We start from the raw sequence: 18525 nt of genomic DNA on the forward strand, positions 1-18525 counted from the left end.
CTCTGGGCGATTTGCGCTTTGCACATTGTCCCATGGGGAAGGAGAAGTTTGTCCTATTAAAAAAAAAAAAAAGAATCACCGGTAAGCAAAAAAGTTAACGTTCTGTTCAAAAAGTTAAATAAAGTTTATATGTTCCTTTCAAATGTTATTATAAAGTTAATAAATTTATTGCGTTGCAGCCAGGTTTTTTCTTTTTTGTTTTGTTTTTTTTACCTTCTAGGTGGACCAACCGATCAACCAGCTGCAGCACAGGGATTTCACAGGGCATTTTTTACACATTTTGATTTCAAACTACTTCTGCCCTGGCATTTTAGGGGCCCTAATGCGTGAGTATAACTACCCCACAAGTGACCCCATTTTGGAAAGAAGACACCCCAAGGTATTTCGTGATGGGCATAGTGAGTTCATGGAATTTTTTATTTTTTGTCACAAGTTAGTGGAATATGAGACGTTGTAATAAAAAATAAAAAAAAATCATAATTTTCCACTAACTTGTGACAAAAAATAAAAAAAGTTCTATGAACTCACTATGCCCATCAGCGAATACCTTAGGGTGTCTACTTTCCGAAATAGGGTCATTTGTGGGGTGTTTTTACTGTCTGGCCATTGTAGAACCTCAGGAAACATGACAGGTTCTCAGAAAGTCAGAGCTGCTTCAAAAAGCGGAAATTCACATTTTTGTACCATAGTTTGTAAACGCTATAACTTTTACCTAAACATTTTTTTTTTATCAAAGACATGTAGAACAATAAATTTAGAGAAAAATGTATATATAGATGTCATTTAAAAAAAATAAAATAATTACAACTGAAAGTGAAAAATGAAATTTCGGAAAATTTCGATTAATAACAAAAAAAGTAAAAATGTCAGCAGCAATGAAATACCACCAAATGAAAGCTCTATTAGTGAGAAGAAAAGGAGGTAAAATTCATTTGGGTGGTAAGTTGCATGACCAAGCAATAAACCGTGAAAGTAGTGTAGTGCAGAATTGTAAAAAGTGATCTGGTCATTAAGGGTGTTTAAGCACTGGGAGCTGAGGTGGTTAACTCACCTTAATCCACTTGTTCGCGCAGCCAGCATCTATTCTGTCTTCATCTGTGAGGAAAAGGACCTTTGATGACGTCACTGCCATCACCACATGGTCCGTCACATGATCCATCACCACGGTAAGAGATCAAGTGACGGACCATGTGAGGAGTGCAGTGACGTCATCAAAAGGTCCTATTCCTCAAAGAAGACAGAAGAGAAGCCGGGCTGCCCGAACAAGTGGATTAAAGAGAGTTAAATTTTGTAATTTTTTTTTAACCCCTCCAGCCCTATTGTACTATGCATTCTGTATTCAGAATGCTATTATTTTCCCTTATAACCATGTTATAAGGGAAAATAATACAATCTACACAACCTTGAACCCAAACCTGAACTTCTGTGAAGAAGTTCGGGTCTGGGTACAACATTCAGTATTTTATCACGTGCGTGCAAAACGCATTGCACCTGCGCGATAAAAACTGAACGGAAGGCAATCGCAGTCAAAACTGACTGCGATTGGGTACCTACTCGTGCGGGTTTGCCGCAACGCATCCGGACCTTATCCGGACACGCTCGTGTGAAAGAGGCCTAACAGGTTAGCCAGTGTCTTATAAACATACTTTTCTGTATGGTAATGTTATAGCTTAGTGGTTAAGTGATTGGTTTTGCATTTAGAGATCCCAGGTTTGACTCTTGGGAGGGACTTTTGTTCAGATATTATTTATTTTTCTTCCCCATGTATATTATGTTATTTACAGAGCAGAGGGGCCATTGGGTGTCACGCCCCATCAGTTACTCACTTCTCGCAGCTCAGTGGTGACATAATGCTGCAGATCCTTGGCTGCCTTCGTGCGAGTCTCTTCATTTTTGCTCCTCAAGCCATTAGCAAATTGCTGTAGCATAGTCATTATGCCAGACATGTTGGCAGTGATCATGGATTAACAGGACTGGCGTCAGGTTCTAGAAGTGACCCATGCGGTCCCTGTGGGTGAAAAACACACATATGTCAGCACAAGGCACAAAATTCATCACACACCTGTACTATACACAAAATATTATATATATATTATACACACACATATACATATACACACACACACAGTACAGACCAAAAGTTTGGACACACCTTCTCATTCAAAGAGTTTTCTTTATTTTCATGACTATGAAGGCATCAAAACTATGAATTAACACATGTGGAATTATATACATAACAAACAAGTGTGAAACAACTGAAAATATGTCATATTCTAGGTTCTTCAAAGTAGCCACCTTTTGCTTTGATTACTGCTTTGCACACTCTTGGCATTCTCTTGATGAGCTTCAAGAGGTAGTCCCCTGAAATGGTTTTCACATCACAGGTGTGCCCTGTCAGGTTTAATAAGTGGGATTTCTTGCCTTATAAATGGGGTTGGGACCATCAGTTGCGTTGAGGAGAAGTCAGGTGGATACACAGCTGATAGTCCTACTGAATAGACTGTTAGAATTTGTATTATGGCAAGAAAAAAACAGCTAAGTAAAGAAAAACGAGTAGCCATCATTACTTTAAGAAATTAAGGTCAGTCAGTCGAAAAATTGGGAAAACTTTGAAAGTAAGGGCTATTTGACTATGAAGGAGAGTGATGGGGTGCTGCGTCAGATGACCTGGCCTCCACAGTCACCGGACCTGAACCCAATCGATATGGTTTCGGGTGAGCTGGACCGCAGAGTGAAGGCAAAAGGGCCAACAAGTGCTAAGCATCTCTGGGAACTCCTTCAAGACTGTTGGAAGACCATTTCAGGGGACTACCTCTTGAAGCTCATCAAGAGAATGCCAAGAGTGTGCAAAGCAGTAATCAAAGAAAAAGGTGGCTACTTTGAAGAACCTAGAATATGACATATTTTCAGTTGTTTCACACTTGTTTGTTATGTATATAATTCCACATGTGTTAATTCATAGTTTTGATGCCTTCATAGTCATGAAAATAAATAAAACTCTTTGAATGAGAAGGTGTGTCCAAACTTTTGGTCTGTACTGTATATTATATAAACTACTGGCCCCCCTCTATTTACCCTCAAGATGTTTGGTATTTATCTTATATTGGTTTCTCTCCCCTTGTGCGCTTCAATACAAAAAGTACCATGTTCGCTCCAGTATATATCCTGAGTACAGCGGTTAGATGGATGTCTTTACCCACCAAATTTAGACATCCGTTATCTTTATCTATTGGTCTTTTGACCACCTTTTTTTGTGCCTTCTGTTTCCCCATCTCTCTACACTCGTGACTGCGTTGCCCTTTTGTCTGGTTGGTATGCGCTTTGCCTGCGGTGTGCGGCCGGTTGTTGCTGGGGCAACGACGGCAGTTTCACTGGTGTTGTTGGTCTGTGTGCACTTGCCTCTCCCTGCTGGCGTGGCGATTCCAAGCGCTGCTCTCGGCGTAGTCTCGCGATGGCTGCACGAGTCATGTGGATGGTCAGGTGATCAATCATGTGACGCGGGTAACGTCTCCTGGCTCAGTTCGTTTGAGTTGCGGTTGCTAGGCTTCTGGACATGCGCAGTCTGACTTCGAGGACGCGGATTTTGGCGCCGCATGTCTGCCCCGCTATGTGATTAATTAATTACAGCTATTGCTGACACTTATGCACAGGTGATGTAACACTGTCTCATTGTGTCCAATTTACAGTCTAGAGTATATGTTTGTATGAATCATGAATATAGTTAATTTGTATATTTGAACACAATCATGTAAACTGTATTGATGCTATACAGATCACTGTATAATTGTATCTTATGTATTTTAACACTTATTTTTATGATTGTATTATTTATTTATTGATTGTCACTTAATTTGCTGCTATGTATTCTGGGTATATATACCCCTGAGAGACACCATTTTTTATGATTGATAAAGACTGCATTGAGCAGTTGAAACGTTGCAGAGGGGTCAATAAAGGGTCCATCGTTTTTCACTTTACCTCTGGAGTGCTGCCTCATCTTTTGAACATATATCTATGGACGATACGTTATCATATGCAGGGTTGCACCGAGTATCTAACCAATCAATACGATACCAGGATTTGCCATTTACCGATACTATTATCCGTTAGAGGACATGGCACTCCTCATCCTCCTGGAGAAGGAGGGAGTCCCTCCCAACTGTGCCGCGGCTACCAATGAGAACATAGTAGGGGAGGGGCCACTGTGCCACCAATGATTATAATTTCCCATTAATTCAAATATAGGCAACGGGTGCCAGCGGTATCACACGTATCAGTATACGGACAGTGTATTATATGTCAGTACATATACACACACAGCGTACGGACAGTATCATCAGCGGTATCAGCGTACGGACAGTGTATCATCAGCGGTATCAGCGTACGGACAGTGTATCATCAGCGGTATCAGCGTACGGACAGTGTATCATCAGCGGTATCAGCGTACGGACAGTGTATCATCAGCGGTATCAGCGTACGGACAGTGTATCATCAGCGGTATCAGCGTACGGACAGTGTATCATCAGCGGTATCAGCGTACGGACAGTGTATCATCAGCGGTATCAGCGTACGGACAGTGTATCATCAGCGGTATCAGCGTACGGACAGTGTATCATCAGCGGTATCAGCGTACGGACAGTGTATCATCAGCGGTATCAGCGTACGGACAGTGTATCATCAGCGGTATCAGCGTACGGACAGTGTATCATCAGCGGTATCAGCGTACGGACAGTGTATCATCAGCGGTATCAGCGTACGGACAGTGTATCATCAGCGGTATCAGCGTACGGACAGTGTATCATCAGCGGTATCAGCGTACGGACAGTGTATCATCAGCGGTATCAGCGTACGGACAGTGTATCATCAGCGGTATCAGCGTACGGACAGTGTATCATCAGCGGTATCAGCGTACGGACAGTGTATCATCAGCGGTATCAGCGTACGGACAGTGTATCATCAGCGGTATCAGCGTACGGACAGTGTATCATCAGCGGTATCAGCGTACGGACAGTGTATCATCAGCGGTATCAGCGTACGGACAGTGTATCATCAGCGGTATCAGCGTACGGACAGTGTATCATCAGCGGTATCAGCGTACGGACAGTGTATCATCAGCGGTATCAGCGTACGGACAGTGTATCATCAGCGGTATCAGCGTACGGACAGTGTATCATCAGCGGTATCAGCGTACGGACAGTGTATCATCAGCGGTATCAGCGTACGGACAGTGTATCATCAGCGGTATCAGCGTACGGACAGTGTATCATCAGCGGTATCAGCGTACGGACAGTGTATCATCAGCGGTATCAGCGTACGGACAGTGTATCATCAGCGGTATCAGCGTACGGACAGTGTATCATCAGCGGTATCAGCGTACGGACAGTGTATCATCAGCGGTATCAGCGTACGGACAGTGTATCATCAGCGGTATCAGCGTACGGACAGTGTATCATCAGCGGTATCAGCGTACGGACAGTGTATCATCAGCGGTATCAGCGTACGGACAGTGTATCATCAGCGGTATCAGCGTACGGACAGTGTATCATCAGCGGTATCAGCGTACGGACAGTGTATCATCAGCGGTATCAGCGTACGGACAGTGTATCATCAGCGGTATCAGCGTACGGACAGTGTATCATCAGCGGTATCAGCGTACGGACAGTGTATCATCAGCGGTATCAGCGTACGGACAGTGTATCATCAGCGGTATCAGCGTACGGACAGTGTATCATCAGCGGTATCAGCGTACGGACAGTGTATCATCAGCGGTATCAGCGTACGGACAGTGTATCATCAGCGGTATCAGCGTACGGACAGTGTATCATCACCTGGTGAAGTATTGGAAAGAGCAGCTCTCACCAGTTTCCTGCTGTGCTGTGTTTGGATGTTCAAACAATAGTCCAGAAACGCACTTTGAAGTCCAGCTCTAAATCAAGAGCAGGGGAACTTTATTTCAGCGATTTAAAAACTCTGTTACAGGAAATGAAGTATGTTATGCGTTTCAGACCACCTCTAGTATGTCAGGATGAAGGACCCAGAACAAACATTCAATGAATGCACTGTATATGCTCACCCACCACCTGGTCCTGCAATCAACAGGTCACATGGTTGGAGCAGAATGTGCAATCAAAAACACACACACGTGCACACACATAAAATAATGATTTTGCTAAATAAAAAAACCACATTATAGCTTCAAAAAGAAAAATTTTAAAAAAATAAATATATAATCAGAATTTTTTTCCACTAATGTTGCAGTATTGGATCATGTCTTATTGAGACCAGTTGGATGACGGGTTGCTAGCTGGAACATCCAGTATGCCTCCCTATTCACCAGCTTTCTTTTATGATCTCCCCCTCTTGCGGGCATTGTGACTTTCTATGCCCTGTGCACTAAGTCCAGACGTGTTCCCACCGTGCACAACCGCAAAGTGCGGGCTGACCGCAGACACGTTGTGGTTACCATGGTGGGGGACATCTGAAATGTGTTTGCGGATTCTAGTTTTAATCTGATTAGAACTGCCCCCTAAATATTGTAGTTGGCACATCTCACATGTAATTAGGTAGATAGCATACTTAGTAGAAAATGAAGGCCATTTTTAATATCCCTGACCAGACTACAGGATAACTTCAGCTTAAACGGACTCCTGTCCACACTTGAAAAGCTTCTAGTGAAGAAGCTGCGTACGTGGTGGGACCTGACCTCACTTCAAAAAGGTATATGGACTAAAACATGATTCCTCGGGGTCTCAGGCTCAAAAAGAAACCAACCACAGTCTATGCGGAGTCCTTCACGATGCAACGGCAAATCGTTTTATCGGAATGTTCCACTAAACGTATGCAGTTAATTGTCCAACGAGAGCAGCAGGTGCTTAGAGCTACGCAGGAGACAAAGTATATGTGGAGAATCCTGCATTTTCTGATCTGGACGACAAGTCAAAAGAAAACCTTAATAAAATAGAGGACAACCTCTTTCAGCTCAAGCAAAAGAAATACAACAGAGATGTGTTGGGCGCCAACACTAACCCGGGCTGAGGTGAGGGCGAACACAGCACGATCTATAAGGAGATCTCGCTCCAGGAGGAGGTCGGTCGCGGAGTGCGTCTTTCAGCTCTGCGGAGGCCGATTCCTCCGATTCAATAACAGGCAATCTGCTACATCGAACGCAGGCACTGCCAAGGAGACCTCTGAAGCATATGAGGCAGAAAGCACAGAAGAAAACGCTCGGCGCTATCCCTCCCCATACAAGAGGACGTATAGGTTATACATTTGTCTGCCACCGTATTGACAGTTGACCAGATTACGGTAATCTTTCTCTCCCACAAACCACTTTGACCTCTACCGAACAATCCTGGATGTAAATAGACTCGCACAAAGCTTCACTTCACTTCACTTCCAAAAAAACATTTTGCATCTGAAGTTTTGGCAGAAGTGTATCCAGCTACTTCACCTAGTACTGAGGGGGTTAATGATGCAGACACTGATCCAGCTACCTCACCTAGTACTGAGGGGGTTAATGTTGCAGACTGTGATCCAGCTACCTCACCTAGTACTGAGGGGGTTAATGTTGCAGACTGTGATCGAGCTACCTCACCTAGTACTGGGGGGGTTAATGTTGCAGACACTGATCCAGCTACCTCACCTAGTACTGGGGGGGTTAATGTTGCAGACTCTGAAACTGACCCTCTTCTAATGCTGCTTTTTGGGGAAATGCTGCCTGTGGCTTTTGCAGGATTTGCAGTCTGAAATCACAAGATCAGGTGTTACAGAATAATTCCATCATGTATCACCTCTAAGGCTAGGGCTACACGACGACACAGAGAGGGCACAACTACACTGCAACATATTTATAATGGCAGTCTATGGTGTCGAACTGCAACGTGAGAGTCGCAGAAAAATCCATCTCGAATGAATTTTTTGCGACTGTCACGTCGCATGTTGCAGTGCGACACCATAGACTGCCATTATAAAAAATGTCGCGCAACAAATGTCGTCATGTAGACCTAGCCTAATAGGGATTTTTCCCTGCTACAATCTAGGTCCCCAGCTCTAGATAAATATCAGGAGCTAGTGGAAAGGGACCTTTGTGTACTAAAGAGTAAAATCACATTAAACAGCAGCCAGAAAAGTCTTCCCCCTTTTATTTCTGACAAACATGCGAATCTGACCTATCGTGAGCGCATGGCGCTGCAGGGCTTGAGAGACAGAGCACTTAATCCTTAGGCACGCTGACAAGGGAGGAGCGGTGGTTATTTTGGAGAGCGAGATTTACAAATTGCAGGTATTAAATGTTAAATGACAATACAGTTTATACTGCTCTTGCTGGTAACCCCCTCATTAGCCGAAATACTAACAAAAAGCTTGGATATGGGCATTTAAAAAAATAAAATAAAAATAAGGTTGAATATATTTATATACCTCATCCTGTCATCTCTGTCTTTCACGCCCTGCCCAAGATTCATAAGAACATTGTCCCCCCTCCTCTTAGGCCAATTGTGGCAGCAATAGGGTCTTACTCGGAAAGATTGTCTGAGTGGCTTGATTCCCTCCTCCAACCTCTAAGGGTCCATTCACACGTCCGTGTGTGTTTTGTGGATCCACAAAACACGGACATCTGCGATGTGCGTTAGGCAATTTGCGGACCGCACATCGCCAGCACTTAATAGAAAATGCCTAGACATGTTCATTTTTTTTTTTGGAAATTGAATTGCGGACCCGGAAGTGCGGATCCGCAATTCCGTATCCAGGCGGCACATCGTGCTGCCCCATAGAAATGAATGGGTCCGCAATTCCGTTCCGCAAAATGCGGAACAGAATTGCGGACGTGTGAATGGACCCTCATTCCATCTATTCCTGGTTTCTTACAGGATACTAGGTCTGTGTTGCAAGCCTTTTCTTCCTTGGAATGGAGGAATAATTACACGTGGATTGCGGCAGACGTGGTTTCACTGTACACTAATACAGGGCTCGACAAATCCCGCGCGCCAAGTCGCCATGGCGACCAGGAATTTAGTCCTGGCGCTTGGGTATTTGTCAGCCCGTTTTCAAAGATGCGCTCTCTGCGCGCACCATAGTTTCCTGAGCCGGCACAGTGGAGAAGGAGAGGAGTCCCTCCCCACTGTGCGCGGCTGCCGCTGGCCACTGAGAACAGAGTAGGAGGAGGAGGGGAGGGACTGTGGCCACTGCGCCACCAATGAATGCCTGAATACCAATGTGCCGGCAATATCCCGGCCCCTACGACTGCACGCTGTGATCCGCGCGATTAACCCCTCAGTTGAGGGGTTAATCGCGCGGATCACAGCGTCCTGTCAGAGGTCGGGTGCCGGGAATGTTTGTCTGCATTGGTCAGTTCCGATCGGAGTCCCAGCAGTGTAATGCTGGGGCTCCGATCGGTTACCATGGCAGCCAGGACGCTACTAAAGTCCTGGCTGCGATGGTATGTTAGTGAGCAGCATTATACTCACGTGCGCCGTGGCCGCCGGTCGCTCTTTCTTCTGTCTGTGCGGCTCATTGCTAATGCTTATAGCATTAGCAATGCGCCGCACAGACCTATGAGAAGAAGGAGCTCCCGGCGATCACGGCGCACGCGAGTATAATGCTGCTCACTAACATACCATCGCAGCCAGTACTTCAGTAGCGTCCTAACTGCCATGGTAACCGATCGGAGCCCCAGCATTACACTGCTGGGACTCCGATCGGAACTGCCCACTGCCACCAATGATGGGGGGAGGAGGAGGGGGACCCTGTGGCCACTGCCACCAATGATTAATACTGGGGAGGGAGGGGGGGTGGGTTTGTTACCGGAGGGGGGAGGGCCTGATAAGAGGCTGGGGGGGGGGGCCTGATCAGAGGCTGGGGGGGGGGGCCTGATCAGAGGCTGGGGGGGGGGGGCCTGATCAGAGGCTGGGGGGGGGGGGCCTGATCAGAGGCTGGGGGGGGGGGGCCTGATCAGAGGCTGGGGGGGGGGGGCCTGATCAGAGGCTGGGGGGGGGGGGCCTGATCAGAGGCTGGGGGGGGGGGGCCTGATCAGAGGCTGGGGGGGGGGGGCCTGATCAGAGGCTGGGGGGGGGGGGCCTGATCAGAGGCTGGGGGGGGGGGGCCTGATCAGAGGCTGGGGGGGGGGGCCTGATCAGAGGCTGGGGGGGGGGGCCTGATCAGAGGCTGGGGGGGGGGGCCTGATCAGAGGATGGGGGGGGCCTGATCAGAGGCTGGGGGGGGCCTGATCAGAGGCTGGGGGGGGGGGGCCTGATCAGAGGCTGGGGGGGGGCCTGATCAGAGGCTGGGGGGGGGGGCCTGATCAGAGGCTGGGGGGGGGCCTGATCAGAGGCTGGGGGGGGGCCTGATCAGAGGCTGGGGGGGGGGCCTGATCAGAGGCTGGGGGGGGGCCTGATCAGAGGCTGGGGGGGGGGCCTGATCAGAGGCTGGCTGCCATGGTCAGCTCCCTGCTGTTGTGTGCACTATGCACAGGGCAGCAGGGAGCGTGTAAAGTCCTATTCACCCTAATAGAGCTCTATTAGGGTGAATATGACAAGGGTTCTAGCCCTTAAAGGGTTTCTGTCACCCTGCAAAACTCATTTTTTTTTTTTTGATAGTTAGATTGCTCATAGTGCGATATAGCAGAATATAATGCTCTTACTTACATTCATGCGGCCGATTCTTTATAAAACGAACTTTTATAATATGTAAATTCGGGCTCTACCAGCAAGTAGGGCGTCTACTTGCTGGTAGCTGCTGCAGAAATCCGCCCCCTCGCCGTGTTGATTGACAGGGCCAGCCGTGATCTCCTCCTCCGGCCGGCCCTGTCAGTAATTCAAAAATCGCGCGCCTCGCGTCATTCGGCGCAGGCGCTCTGAGATGAGGAGGCTCGTATCCTCAGCACTCCCTCAGTGCGCCTGCACCGATGACATCACTGAAAGAGAAGACGTCATCGGCGCAGGCGCACTGAGGGAGTTCTGAGGAGACGAGCCTCCTCATCTCAGAGCGCCTGCGCCGAATGACGCGAGGCGCGCGATTTTTGAATTACTGACAAGGCCGGCCGGAGGAGGAGATCACGGCTGGCCCTGTCAATCAACACGGCGAGGGGGCGGATTTCTGCAGCAGCTACCAGCAAGTAGACGCCCTACTTGCTGGTAGAGCCCGAATTTACATATTATAAAAGTTCGTTTTATAAAGAATCGGCCGCATGAATGTAAGTAAGAGCATTATATTCTGCTATATCGCACTATGAGCAATCTAACTATCCAAAAAAAAAAAAATGAGTTTTGCAGGGTGACAGACAGAAACCCTTTAAGGAGGCTAATAGTTATTAAATAAAGTAAAAAAAAAAAAGTTTAAACACCCCCCCCCCCCCCAAATATAGAAAACAATATATTGCGATATACATGCTTAAAATTATATCGCAATATAGATTTTATGACGTGGCTCCGCCTGGCTCCTAACTTTTTTAGCTGGCACCTAGATTCCAAGGAAATTTGTCAAGCCCTGCACTAATATTCCTCATGACCAGGCACATTGTTCATTGCGCTGCTTTTTAAATGTTTATAGCAATTACACAGTTGAGTCGCAGGAATATAAGGAATTGGTACTGTATTTCCTCCTCAGACAACTTCATGGGGGCCAAATTCTCTCCCTCCATAGCGAATATATTTATGGCATGGAGGGAGAGGAGCTTTCGCCTCATCGACACCCACCCTTTCTATGATCAGATGTATGGTCGTGGCCAAAAGTTTTGAGAATTACATAAATATTGGAAATTGGAAAAGTTGCTGCTTAAAGTTTTTATAATAGCAATTTGCATATACTCCAGAATGTTATGAAGAGTGATCAGATGAATTGCATAGTCCTTTGCCATGAAAATTTACTTAATCCAAAAAAAAAAACTTTCCACTGCATTTCATTGCTGTCATTAAAGGACCTGCTGAGATCATTTCAGTAATCGTCTTGTTAACTTGACATGTTAAAAGGAGGGTGATGCTTGAAATCATTGTTATTCCATTGTTAACCATGGTGACCTGCAAAGAAACGCGTGCAGCCATCATTGCGTTGCATAAAAATGGCTTTACAGGCACGGATATTGTGGCTACTAAGATTGCGCCTCAATCAACAATTTATAGGATCATCAAGAACTTCAAGGAAAGAGGTTCAATTCTTGTTAAGAAGGCTTCAGGGCATCCAAGAAAGTCCAGCAAGCGCCAGGATCATCTCCTAAGGCCTCATGCACACGACAGTATTTTTTCACGTTCCGCAAAACGGGGTTCCGTTGGTCCGTGATCGTTTTTTCGTCCGTGGGTCTTCCTTGATTTTTGGAGGATCCACGGACATGAAAAAAAAAGTCGTTTTGGTGTCCGCCTGGCCGTGCGGAGCCAAACGGATCCGTCCTGACTTACAATGCAAGTCAATGTGGACGGATCCGTTTGACGCTGACACAATATGGTGCAATTGCAAACAGATCCGTCCCGCATTGACTTTCAATGTAAAGTCAGGAGTTAATATACCATAGGATCAGAGTTTTCTCCAATCCGATGGTATATTTTAACTTGAAGTGTCCCCATCACCATGGGAACGCCTCTATGTTAGAATATACTATCGGATTTGAGTTAGATCGTGAAACTCAGATACGACAGTATATTCTAACACAGATGCGTTCCAATAGTGATGGGGACGCTTCAAGTTAGAATATACTACGAACTGTGTACATGACTGCCCCCTGCTGCCTGGCAGCACCCGATCTCTTACAGGGGGCTGTGATCCGCACAATTAACCCCTCAGGTGCCGCACCTGAAGGGGTTAATTGTGCGTATTATAGCCCCCTGTAAGAGGTCAGGGGCTGACCCCTCTCCCTCCCCAGTTTGAATATCATTGGTGGCCAGTGTGCGCCATTCCCCCCCCGCCCACCCTCTATTGTATTAATATAATTGGTGGCCAGTGTGCGGCCTCACCTCTCCCCCCCCCCCCACGATCATTGGTGGCAGCGGAGAGTTCCGATCGGAGTCCCAGTTTAATCGCCGGGGCTCCGATCAGTAACTATGGCAACCAGGAAGCTATTGCAGTTCTGGTTGCCATGGTTACTTAGCAATATTAGAAGCATCATACTTACCTGCTGCGCTGTCTGTGTCCGGCCGGGAGCTCCTCCTACTGGTAAGTGACAGGTCTGTGCGGCGCATTGCTTAATGATCTGTCACTTACCAGTAGGAGGAGCTCCCGGCCAGTCACAGACAGCACAGCAGGTAAGTATGATGCTTCTAATATTGCTAAGTAACCATGGCAACCAGGATTGCAATAGCGTCCTGGCCTGGTTGCCATGGTTACCGATCGGAGCCCCAGCGATTAAACTGGGACTCCGATCGGAACTCTCCGCTGCCACCAATGATCGGGGGGGGGGGGGGGGGGTAATTTGTGAACTTTCAGGCCGATAGCCGATAATTTATACCGATATTCTGGGAATTTTCATTTTTGAAAAAAAATAAAAAATGCCTACACAAATCTGCTGAAAATTAATGTTTATTGTTAACGTGTTTTTTTTTTGTAAATCTTTCTTTTTCATTTATACTTATTTTTTTTTTACTAACTTTTAGCCCCCTTAGGGACTAGAACCCATGTCCTATTCACCCTGATAGAGATCTATCAGGGTGAATAGGATCTCACACTGTCCCTGCTGCTCTGTGCTTTGTGCACACAGCAGCAGGGAGCTGAACATGGCAGCCAGGGCTTCAGTAGCGTCCTGGCTGCCATGAAACGTATGAAGTGCGTGTAATTATATTTTACTATATCACAGAAACAACTGAAACAAAGATCTAAAAGCAGTTTAGCAGCAAACTTTGTGAAAACTAATATTTGTGTCACTCAAAACTTTTGGCCACGACTGTATGGTCGCTACATCAAAGACCTGTTTATCTGGTCTGGTGATGTGGCGCCATACCACTGTTTGCGGATTTCCTCAATTCATGTTTGGACTCTTTCTTTCACTGTCCATTTTCTGGATTTGTGTCTGAGGGGGGATGCGGTCACATCAACAATCTGCACTTCCACTTAGGCCTCATGCACACGACCGTGGTGCGTTTTGCGGTCCGCAAATCATGGATCCGCAAAGGTGTCCGTGCGCGTTCCGCAATTTGCAGACAGCATTCAAAATAAGAATAGGACATGTTATTTTTTCTAGCGGGGCCACGGAACGGAGCAACGGATGCAGACAGCACACGGAGTACTGTCCACATCTTTTGCGGCCCCATTGAAGTGAATGTGTCCGCATCTGAGCCGCCAAAACTGCAGCTCGGATGCGGACCCGAACCCGAAAAAACGGTTGTGTGCATGAAGCCTTACAGGAAGAAATTGTCAGGTAACACGATTCTACATGCCTCCTCGTGTCATCCACCTCATGTTGTACATAATAATTTGTGCGAGACGCAACTGTTCAGATGTGGATACTTTCTTTTTTGAGTCTGATAAAATAATCAATAGGCTTTCTAGCAGATCATATTCACGTCGACATATGTAAAAACGGAGAGAATGTGTGTCTGACATGAATAGGAAAGAGTTGATCTTCCCAAAGAAGAGGCTTACCCCTCATGAACCGACTCACTCTAACATGCAGGCCTCTACGTTTGTCACACAATACAGTGAAGAGTACGGCAGATCTGCAGAATTGTTAGAAAGCACCTACCTGTGTAAAACGATGACAAACAGTGGTCTAATGTGGTCATGGGAGGTATTAGATTCCCACTTTGGGAAACATGGTGAGCCCCAGCTTATTTCAAGAGAAAAAAAAGTATCTCCGCCAACCTGGCCAGCAAGCAAGGGGGAGCTACAAATGTGGTCACAGCAGATGCATCTGCTGTCATAGCTTTAAAGTGGAGAGCGCCTTGAAATCAACAGTAAATGGCAAGGAATTTGCAATAAAAGCCTACACAAACTGTAATACTAGGTATGCCATCTACCTAATTACATGTGAGATGTGTCAACTACAATATGTTGGGGGCAGTTCTAATCAGATTAAAACTAGAATCCGCAAACACATTTCAGATGTTCCCCACCATGGGAACCGCAACGTGTCTGCGGTCAGCCCGCACTTTGCAGTTGTGCACGGTGGGCATAGAAAGTCACAATGCCCGCAAGAGGGGGAGATCATAAAAGAAAGCTAGTGAATAGGGAGGCATACTGGATGTTCCAGCTAGCAACCCGTCATCCAACTGGTCTCAATAAGACATGATCCAATACTGCAACATTAGTGGAAAAAAATTCTGATATATTTATTTTTTCTTTTTGAAGCTATAATGTGATTTTAGTTTGCAAAATCATTATTTTAGGGCTCTTTCACACCTGCGTTCTTTTCTTCCGGCATAGAGTTCCGTCGTCGGGGCTCTATGCCGGAAGAATCCTGATCAGTTTTATCCTAATGCATTCTGAATGGAGTGAAATCCGTTCAGGATGCATCAGGATGCCTTCAGTTCCGGAACGGGACGTTTTTTGGCCGGAGAAAATACTGCAGCATGCAAGGCCGGATCCGGAATTAATGCCCATTGAAAGGCATTAATCCGGATCCGGCCTTAAGCTAAAAGTCGTTTCGGCGCATTGCCGGATCCGACGTTTAGCTTTTTCTGAATGGTTACCATGGCTGCCGGGACGCTAAAGTCCTGGCAGCCATGGTAAAGTGTAGTGGGGAGCGGGGGAGCAGTATACTTACTGTCCGTGCGGCTCCCCGGGCGCTCCAGAATGACGTGATCCATGCGCATGGGGCGCTCCGACGTCATTCTGGAGCGCCCCGGGAGCCGCGCGGACGGTAAGTAAACTGCTCCCCCGCTCCCCACTACTACTATGGCAGCCAGGACTTTAATAGCGTCCTGGCTGCCATAGTAACACTGAACGCATTTTGAAGACGGATCAGTCTTCAAATGCTTTCAGTTCACTTGCGTTTTTCCGGATCCGGCGTGTAATTCCGGCAAATGGAGTACACGCCGGATCTGGACAACGCAAGTGTGAAAGAGGCCTAATATGTGTGCACATGTGTTTTTAATTGCACATTCTGCTCCAACCATGTGACCTGTTGATCGCAGGACCAGGTGGTGGGTGAGCATATACAGTGCATTCATTGAATGTTTAGTATGTCAGGATGAAGGACCCAGAATAGAGGTGGTCTGAAACGCGCAACATACTTCATTTCCTGTAACAGAAAGCTTTTAAACCGCTGAAATAAAGTTCCCCTGCTCTTGATTAGAGCCGGACTTCCAAGTGCGTTTCTGGTGTATGGACAGTGCATTACCACCCGCCTCAGCGCATTGACTGTGTGTTATAGGTCAGTACATGGGCAGTGTGTGAAATTATATATATATTTATATGGACTGGAGATGACCACACGTCTGGGTGCACCGAGTATAAACAGCATGCATACAGAGGCGATACCGGACGTCCTCCCTCAGCCCCCGGACATGACAGATCTCATTGAGAAGACCCGGACACTAAGATACACGTACCGGGTCACCGAGACTGCCACGAGCGCCAGCTCCTGCCGTTCACATCCACAGCTATTCCGCCGAGCAGCCGGGCCAAGCACCGCCTGTCAGCTTATAGCGCGTCCTTCCGGATGCCGATAACGTTCCGGCGAGAAATATGTTCCCTCAGCAGAAACGTTCTGGGGAAGATAAGTTCCGAGTGTTCTTCCTCACAAACAGAGGCTAGTGCAAGGGATAGAAGGAGGCTAAAAGTCGAGTTACTAGCGATAAGTGGCTGTAGGTGGTACACATCATCTCCACAGTGCTTCCTCTTCAGCAAAGCAAAATGTAAACTCTTCATTATTCATAGGAAGGTGATAAAATGGAGCCATTCCTGAGGTGGAAACATATTGGAGGAGATTTATCAAAACTGGATTAGTTGTCCATAGCAACAAATCAGATTCCACCTTTCATTTTTCTGAGCTCCTTTGGAAATTGAAAGGTGAAATCTGATTGGTTGACATGGGCAACTAAGTCTACTTTCACACTTGCGTTGTTGTTTTCCAGCATTAACCGCTTGCCGCACACGTAACGCCGATAGGTGCAGAGGTCATGTAGTCTCAGGTCTCAACGACGCCTATTGGCGTCATCTCGTGAGACCTGAGATTTCCTGTAAACGCGCGCTCACAGGATTGCGCAGTTCACAAGTTGAACTACAGCCTGCCAGCGCTGATCATTGGCTGGCAGGCTGTAGATTTTTAAAATAACCAATCAAATAGGTATATCAGACGCTATTTTGTAAATAGCGTCTAATATACCTGCTACCTGCTCCTCTGGTGGTCCCTTTTGCTTGGATCGACCACCAGAGGACACAGGCAGCTCTGTAAGTAGCACCAAACACCACACTACATATTACAACCCCCCCGTCACTTATTAACCCCTGATCACCCCATTGTCACCCCACTGTCATTGATCACCCCTCTGTAAGGGTCCCTTATCACCGCCAGTTACTTAGCTACTTGCTAGGTAGTTAGCGCCCACCGCACCGCAGTCACTGATTAGTCGTTGATTAGCGTCATCGCTGTCGCTAATCAGCACTAGTACTATACACTTACCTAAAGAATTATTAGGAACACCATACTAATACGGTGTTGGACCCCCTTTTGCCTTCAGAACTGCCTTAATTCTACGTGGCATTGATTCAACAAGGTGCTGATAGCATTCTTTAGAAATGTTGGCCCATATTGATAGGATAGCATCTTGCAGTTGATAAAGATTTGAGGGATGCACATCCAGGGCACGAAGCTCCCGTTCCACCACATCCCAAAGATGCTCTATTGGGGTGAGATCTGGTGACTGTGGGGGCCATTTTAGTACAGTGAACTCATTGTCATGTTCAAGAAACCAATTTGAAATGATTCGAGCTTTGTGACATGGTGCATTATCCTGCTGGAAGTAGCCATCAGAGGATGGATACATGTTCTCATTCTGTTTACGCCAAATTCGGACTCTACCATTTGAATGTCTCAACAGAAATCGAGACTCATCAGACCAGGTAACATTTTTCCAGTCTTCTTCAACAGTCCAATTTTGGTGAGCCCGTGCAAATTGTAGTCTCTTTTTCCTATTTGTAGTGGAGATGAGTGGTACCCGGTGGGGTCTTCTGCTGTTGTAGCCCATCCGCCTCAAGGTTGTGCGTGTTGTGGCTTCACAAATGCTTTGCTGCATACCTCGGTTGTAACGAGTGGTTATTTCAGTCAACGTTGCTCTTCTATCAGCTTGAATCAGTCGGCCCATTCTCCTCTGACCTCTAGCATCCACAAGGCATTTTTGCCCACAGGACTGCCGCATACTGGATGTTTTTCCCTTTTCACACCATTCTTTGTAAACCCTAGAAATGGTTGTGCGTGAAAATCCCAGTAACTGAGCAGATTGTGAAATACTCAGACCGGCCCGTCTGGCACCAACAACCATGCCACGCTCAAAATTGCTTAAATCACATTTGTGGTGGAGTTGTTTAGTCAACCATTTTTCCATAGAGTATTCTATGGGCTAAACGTTTGAAAATCCGCCACACCCAGAGCATGGTGTGACTTGAAAA

General features: G+C 46.6%; 1 protein-coding gene across 5 annotated transcripts in view; it reads right to left on the reverse strand.

The window, feature by feature from the left end:
• The window catches only part of MTOR (mechanistic target of rapamycin kinase), a 187462-nt gene extending 170882 nt beyond the window's left edge, over positions 1–16580 (reverse strand). For all 5 annotated transcript variants that reach the window (XM_040430315.1, XM_040430309.1, XM_040430302.1 and 2 more), the window contains exons 1-2: positions 16467–16580; positions 1827–2008 (exon numbers count right to left, since the gene is read on the reverse strand). In XM_040430315.1, coding sequence (XP_040286249.1) covers positions 1827–1961 — 135 coding nt within the window. In that variant the 5' untranslated portion in view covers positions 1962–2008; positions 16467–16580. The remainder of the gene's footprint in view (positions 1–1826; positions 2009–16466) is intronic.
• Between the last annotated feature and the right edge of the window lie 1945 nt (positions 16581–18525).

The sequence above is a fragment of the Bufo bufo genome, chromosome 1, assembly GCF_905171765.1.
Source record: "Bufo bufo chromosome 1, aBufBuf1.1, whole genome shotgun sequence".
In the NCBI taxonomy this organism is placed as follows: domain Eukaryota; kingdom Metazoa; phylum Chordata; class Amphibia; order Anura; family Bufonidae; genus Bufo; species Bufo bufo.